The 6,960-nt window shown below is 43.3% G+C and overlaps 1 protein-coding gene across 1 annotated transcript in view; it reads left to right on the top strand.

Annotated features, from left to right (window-relative positions):
* Positions 1-6,605, top strand: part of znf653 (zinc finger protein 653) — a 12,008-nt gene extending 5,403 nt beyond the window's left edge. Inside the window, exons 7-11 of the mRNA XM_008299191.1 lie at positions 5,052-5,136; positions 5,271-5,388; positions 5,474-5,588; positions 5,664-5,763; positions 6,106-6,605. Coding sequence (XP_008297413.1) covers positions 5,052-5,136; positions 5,271-5,388; positions 5,474-5,588; positions 5,664-5,763; positions 6,106-6,283 — 596 coding nt within the window. The 3' untranslated portion in view covers positions 6,284-6,605. The remainder of the gene's footprint in view (positions 1-5,051; positions 5,137-5,270; positions 5,389-5,473; positions 5,589-5,663; positions 5,764-6,105) is intronic.
* The last annotated feature ends 355 nt before the right edge of the window (positions 6,606-6,960 follow it).

Raw genomic sequence — 6,960 nt, 5'->3', positions numbered from 1 at the left:
ATGACTCTATTCTTTCATCTTCTCTCCAACATCGTCATCTGTCAGGTGTGAAATCTGCGGCTACCAGTGTCGCCAGCGTGCGTCCCTGAACTGGCACATGAAGAAACACACTCCGGAGGCTCACTACAACTTCACCTGCGAGTTCTGCGACAAGAGGTTCGAGAAGCTGGACAGCGTCAAATTCCACAAGCTGAAGAGCCACCCTGACAAGCAGGCCACCTGAGGTGTCCCCACGCCGCCCACCGGAGCCGAAGCAGCGCGGGATTAGAAAGCGAAGGAAGACTTCTAAGTGAAGAGAGAAGACGTTCCTTTGCTGGGTTTGTCTCGCCTCTCATGTCGAGGATGATGTGAACGTCGCCTGTGTTCATCCACGGAGGCAGAAGTGGACCAACAGCTGTGCAGGACACAAGCTGAGGCCGATCGCAGGTGTTTGGTACAGCAACAGAAAAAAACCATAATCAGTTTGTGACTATTTGCTAAACCCCTCCTGAGCGATTGCTGTTTAGCATCCTTAGCAAACTTAGCTAGGGTTGACTTAAGGTCTTTTTTTGTACTGTCTCCGAAACCAAAATTTGCAAAAGTGTTCAAATGTGAGCTGCACACGTCAGCACAGTGGACTAACGAGCTCACTACCTGTTTGCTTTCTAGGTCAGTGGCATTTCACACCGCGTTATTATTTACAGATTAAGTCAGTTTTTGTGTTTACGACCAGCACATGCACTGTTAAATACGGGAAAGCTTACATTACAGCAGCTAATCTTCTTATCCCGGACACGTTGGTTTGTTCTAAACTTTGAAGCCTTTCTTCTTCTAAGGTGATAACATAATTTGAAAAACAAAAAGCATACGTCTTGCTTTTCTAATTGTATAAGCTAAGCGGCTAATGTTAAGCAGTTACATCGGAGCAAAACGGTCCGTAACATTTCTCTTATTATACTTAAAATACTATTAAGCACTACGAGAACAGCACTGCCTCTTAGGTTTCATGTCTCCTGCGTAGATCGGGAGGCGATGCAGATTTTTCGGAGGAGTCGTGCAGCTTTACACTCAGTCTTGTCGTGTTTGTAGCCTTCAAGTTTCTGTGACCATTTTACGGGTTTCTTATTTTACAGTGAGTCAGTGTGGAACATTGAAAAGCGACCAGAGGCAGTTTTCAGCCAACGTTAGCTACCTGTCTGACCTCATGATGACAGATCTGTCACCGTCACACTGTTAAAGGCCAAATGTACTGTTAGAGGTGTGTCAACAGGGAGGGGGCAACTTGGCGAACAGGCAGGTACACGTAGGAAATATATTCCACATAACATTTTTGTGGGCCTTGGACATTGTTCTGCAGGCTTGGACATTATATGAAAGATGGACAAAGCATCCAGATCTGAAAAGTGAAGCATATGTGGAAGGAGTCTTACACCATTCTGGACAATAGTCTGACTGCATCTCATCATCTTTCTGCTAAAAAAAAGAACTGTTTTCATATTGTTTAAACTAAGGATTAGGTTTATCTGCCCCGATTTGATCTGAGTCATTTAGTAATAATTCTACACCAAATTCTTAGGTAACTTAATATTATCAAAGCAGTGTATATGGTGGGCACCTAATTACCTCTAAAATGCATTCAGTAAAAAATTGCACTCCTCCATCTTCTCCACGAGCTCCAAAAGACGACAAAAACCTGTTTTCTCTACATGCATATCAGATAATGTATCATGAACAAGTGGAGCCTCTTACTGTTTAGCACAGTAGAGATCCAAGGAGGCATTTTTTTAGTCTACAGGCAGTTATATGTTGGCAAATGGAGAATATCGTCGGACTTTAACTAGCAATGGACACCATGACAAAGATATCTGTGACACCTCATGTCCCCTGGTCTGTTTTAATTTATGTGTCCCAACACAACTTACGCCCTCCCATTCTTACATTTGCAGACGTTTTCACAAAGAGTATGAGTTAAAAAAGCTGTCATTAGCTTTGTCTCTCGTCTCTACTTTGAAGTGAATCACTGTTGTTTTGGGTGATGCAAAGCCCAGGATGCAGCGATGGTGCCCCTGCAGCATAATGACTTGGGAGTTGTTTTGGAGCAACATTTTCTCGCAGGGAGGCGAGCACTGTCATTAAAGAGGTTAGTTTACAGAGAAAAAAACGAGTAGACATGCCTATCAGGTTGCTGCCTGGAGGTGGTGGTTGTTGTTTCCCATGGTGAAGGGGATCAGAATGCTTCATGAAGAAGTGATCCAAAGCCTGTAACCGATGAATCAGACGAACCTAACTTTAGTCTGTGTTCTTACGAACAGCCAGCAGGGGGCGACTCCTCTGGTCTTCCCTCACTCAAGTTCCCACACGATTCGTTACCTCAGTAAGCATTTCCATTCATGACTTTGTGGTCCATCTGTAGCTTCAAGACTCCTTCAATACAGCGTGATGTCCATTTCGTACGTTATGTTCCCGTTTGGAGTGAAGTAGACGATAAAGTAGGGGATGTAGCTATATGTTTGAAAAGACCAAGATGGTGGTGGCCAAAAGTTTCAAGGCTTCCAAAACATTGGGTGACATCATGTGGTCACACCCATCTTTTTGTAAAACATCCAAAACATTGGTAAGATCCTTTTGAAGATTAAAGTTTAAAATGTTCGTACACGGGGGAAATGTTCTCTGGGAAACCAACCGAACGACTCAAACTGATCCAGACAACATTAATCCTGTTACGTTTAAGCTCATGCACAGAACATGCTTAAAAGGGGGGAGATGGTGGAAATGGAGGCAGTAAATCTGTCACATGCTAACTAGCATAGCATCAACAATCTTCCTCCAGAATCCCAGACTCCACCTTTAAACATGCTCGCTTGGTCCTTTAATACACCACTGATTACATTACTTACAGTTTGGTGGGTAAATATTAACAAAGCACTACAAATGTGTGTTAAATATGTTAAAAATTACGGCCGTGGAACTGACGAGGTTTGACCGTATCGATACTTCTCCCATTTCATCGTTGTCATTGAAACTGAGCACCTGTTGTTTTGGCCAGGAGGGTCAGTATCTATCTTATATTTTCCTATAATGTGTTTTCACCATCCCAGCGTCCCGACTCTCATGAATAATTGTGAGATTAATGTGACACTCTCTCAGGAATATTCACCTCAATCTTCGTGTCTCTTGTTCTGTTTCCAAGCAAATGCACTTTTCTCTCCGTTTTGTCGGGTTTGTCAACTTGTCGAATCACTAAAAATATGTGAACATGCCTCGTGTTTGTGTCGTACCTTTCCTTTTACTTAAAACACATTCGTTCGACACGAATGATTCATGGCATTCGGTGCGTTTTTGCCTCTTGCATAATGCTCTCCGGGGTGTGTGGTTGTGACGCAGAGCTTGAACGGTAAGAAAAGGCATGAAAAGCGTAAGTGTCATGACACATAGTCATAGAAGCTCTTCACAGATACAGGACCTTTTTCGTCAGATGAATGTTGGACGTGGTTTCTGGGGGGTTGAATATAAAGTTTAGCTTGAGGGTACTTCTTCAGATGATGAGAGGTGAACATTTATACAGTATATTTTAATATTTAATCACATAAAATAGAATTGTGAACAGTGATTTGCATATTTTTTTAGTCTTGAATAGACCCATTCCCCACCATCAGCTACTCAAACAGCAGGTCAATATTACTCTCGTGTAAATCATCTACTCTCCTTTTTTATCGTGCACCTGAGTCCACCTGCGTTCTTTTATCTCCATTTAAAAGGAACACAAAGTTCAGTTGAAAGGCTGAGGAAGAGTCACCTCATTGACAACCCTGTTTCACATTCATTTCAGAAAATCCGAGGACGGAGAATCCATCCGACACAACTTAAGTGTTTCAGGTGAAGCCCAGAAAATGTGACGTTTCTTTGCTAGTTAATGCACTCAATGTGCTTTTAAAAAAACAAGTAATCATGCAGCAAAATGCATAATAAATAGAGTACAGCAAACTCAAAATGGCAAGAAAAGTAATAAGACCCTCTAAAGACACTGATGAACCGCGTATCCAGCCTGCAGAGCCTGTAAGTAGTGACTACATCAAGAGCGGCTCAGCAATATGGGATAAGGCCGTGGAGCACTGGAAACCAGTAAAGTGATGTGAGTATCAGAGTTGTACTGTTTGTTTGACTTTGTGTGTACACATGAAGCTGTGTTTTCAATGAGCAGGTACCTTCCTTTTGTTCGGATGAATATCAAAGAGCGCCTTTTTCTGCCCCGTGGCTTGTGCAAACCAGCGCACCTCCAACACGTCATCAAGGTAAACAACTTCTTTTTACTTTGCTGTGGAAAAGCACCATGCCAGAGTGTCCCCTGTTATGTGGAGTGGTAATGGTATATAGCCTGACGCGTTTGAAATAAATGAGTAAGTTTCTCCCGTTCGGCGGGTAATTTGTTTTACAAATGATAAAAAGCTGCTCCGGCTATGTGACTAACGCTGACCTGGGAAGTTGAGCTAATCCTGAAAGTAGACGGGGTGTCTGCATCCTGAATTGGGAACTGGTTCCACATGAGAGGAGGCTGATACTTAAAGGTTCTGCCTTACTTGCTGTATCTGAGAAGGATTTTATGTTCTNTGAGGATTAAGCGGTGTATAGATGATGGATGGATAAAGTGTGATATAAAAAATCAGAAAGTATTGTCAGATAAAATGATAAAAGATCTGGATAGTTAAGACTTGTTCTGGAAAAAAAAAAAAAACAATTATGTAAGTAGATGTAGTCCTTATAATAATCACAATGAGAGCTTTAAAGTAAAGGTAATGAAAGAAGTCTAATTCAGATAGATAGATAGATAGATAGATAGATAGATAGATACTTTATTCATCCCCTTTTGGAAATTCGAGGTGAAAATGATGTGAGAAAACATACAAATCCTGCTGGTACAAGAAATAAGGTGCAGAATCATGCTTCTATTTTACAATAACAAAGAATGTTAGCAAGTCTAAATACAGAATCACACAAAAAAATGTTCGTCAGTCTTCAGCTCTGGAGTTTAGACAGTTCCTCTCCATGTGTCATCTTCTGCTGTTTCTCTGCAGGTCTGAGCGACAAACAGCTGCTGCAGCCGACTGTGGACACTCTGGAGCTGAGCAGCGACCGCGAGTTGCAGAGGAGTCTGAGCAGGTTTGTGGCTCTCAGGCTGCATGATGAAGTCTACTGCACATCACGCTCCAGAAGAAAAACACTGGAGGTCCATGACATCAGACCTAGTCTATCTGTTAACTATGAATTAAGTCCACAGTGTTTGTTTTTTTCAGCGTCCGTTCAAAGAGGAGCAGACGAGGTCCGGTCATCGAGGCTGACGGGATGCTCAAAATGTTCCACTGTCCGTATGAGGGCTGCAGCCAAGTCTATGTAGCAATCAGCAGTTTTCAGGTAACTTTGCATTCTTCATTCATCCTTAATGGTTCAGCTGTTTTTTATTCCTTGTTGAAAATTACTGTTTGTCTTTTATCTGTAGAATCATGTGAACCTCGTTCACCGGAAAGGCAGGACCAAGGTCTGCCCACACCCCGGCTGTGGGAAAAAGTTCTACCTGTCAAACCACCTGCATCGACACATGATCATCCATTCAGGTGCGACTCGTAAAGACATCCGTGTTAATGTTGGATTATTGTCTGCGCAGAATGTGACTGTGAGTCTTTCTGCAGGGGTCCGAGATTTCATCTGTGAGACGTGCGGGAAGTCATTTAAGCGCAAGAATCATCTGGAAGTTCACAGACGGACTCACACGGGAGAGACACCGCTCCAGTGAGTTAGCAATGACACGGAAAGATTTTAATGCACGTTTAGTCTGAGTACCTTGATGTTCTAGTGTTAAACTGAACATTTAGCGCCCGTGCGTCCCGGTTAGGACACCCGGGATCTTTCTGCGTGGAGTTTGCATGTTCTCCCCGTGCAGCGTGGGTTCTCTCCGGGTTCTCTGGCTTCTTTCCACAGTCTAAAAACATGTTGAGGCTAATTGGTGATTGTAAATTGTCTGTAGGTGATAGACTCCAGCCCCCCGTGACCCTAGTGAGGATTAACTGGTGTATAGATGATGGATGTATGACTCTATTCTTTCATCTTCTCTCCAACATCGTCATCTGTCAGGTGTGAAATCTGCGGCTACCAGTGTCGCCAGCGTGCGTCCCTGAACTGGCACATGAAGAAACACACTCCGGAGGCCCACTACAACTTCACCTGCGAGTTCTGCGACAAGAGGTTCGAGAAGCTGGACAGCGTCAAATTCCACAAGCTGAAGAGCCACCCTGACAAGCAGGCCACCTGAGGTGTCCCCACGCCGCCCACCGGAGCCGAAGCAGCGCGGGATTAGAAAGCGAAGGAAGACTTCTAAGTGAAGAGAGAAGACGTTCCTTTGCTGGGTTTGTCTCGCCTCTCATGTCGAGGATGATGTGAACGTCGCCTGTGTTCATCCACGGAGGCAGAAGTGGACCAACAGCTGTGCAGGACACAAGCTGAGGCCGATCGCAGGTGTTTGGTACAGCAACAGAAAAAAACCATAATCAGTTTGTGACTATTTGCTAAACCCCTCCTGAGCGATTGCTGTTTAGCATCCTTAGCAAACTTAGCTAGGGTTGACTTAAGGTCTTTTTTTGTACTGTCTCCGAAACCAAAATTTGCAGAAGTGTTCAAATGTGAGCTGCACACGTCAGCACAGTGGACTAACGAGCTCACTACCTGTTTGCTTTCTAGGTCAGTGGCATTTCACACCGCGTTATTATTTACAGATTAAGTCAGTTTTTGTGTTTACGACCAGCACATGCACTGTTAAATACGGGAAAGCTTACATTACAGCAGCTAATCTTCTTATCCCGGACACGTTGGTTTGTTCTAAACTTTGAAGCCTTTCTTCTTCTAAGGTGATAACATCATTTAAAAAACAAAAAGCATACGTCTTGCTTTTCTAATTGTATAAGCTAAGCGGCTAATGTTAAGCAGTTACAT

This window comes from Stegastes partitus, unplaced genomic scaffold, assembly GCF_000690725.1.
Source record: "Stegastes partitus isolate 25-593 unplaced genomic scaffold, Stegastes_partitus-1.0.2 Scaffold1390, whole genome shotgun sequence".
Lineage (NCBI taxonomy): Eukaryota > Metazoa > Chordata > Actinopteri > Pomacentridae > Stegastes > Stegastes partitus.
This window is presented reverse-complemented; position numbering and strand designations above follow the sequence as displayed.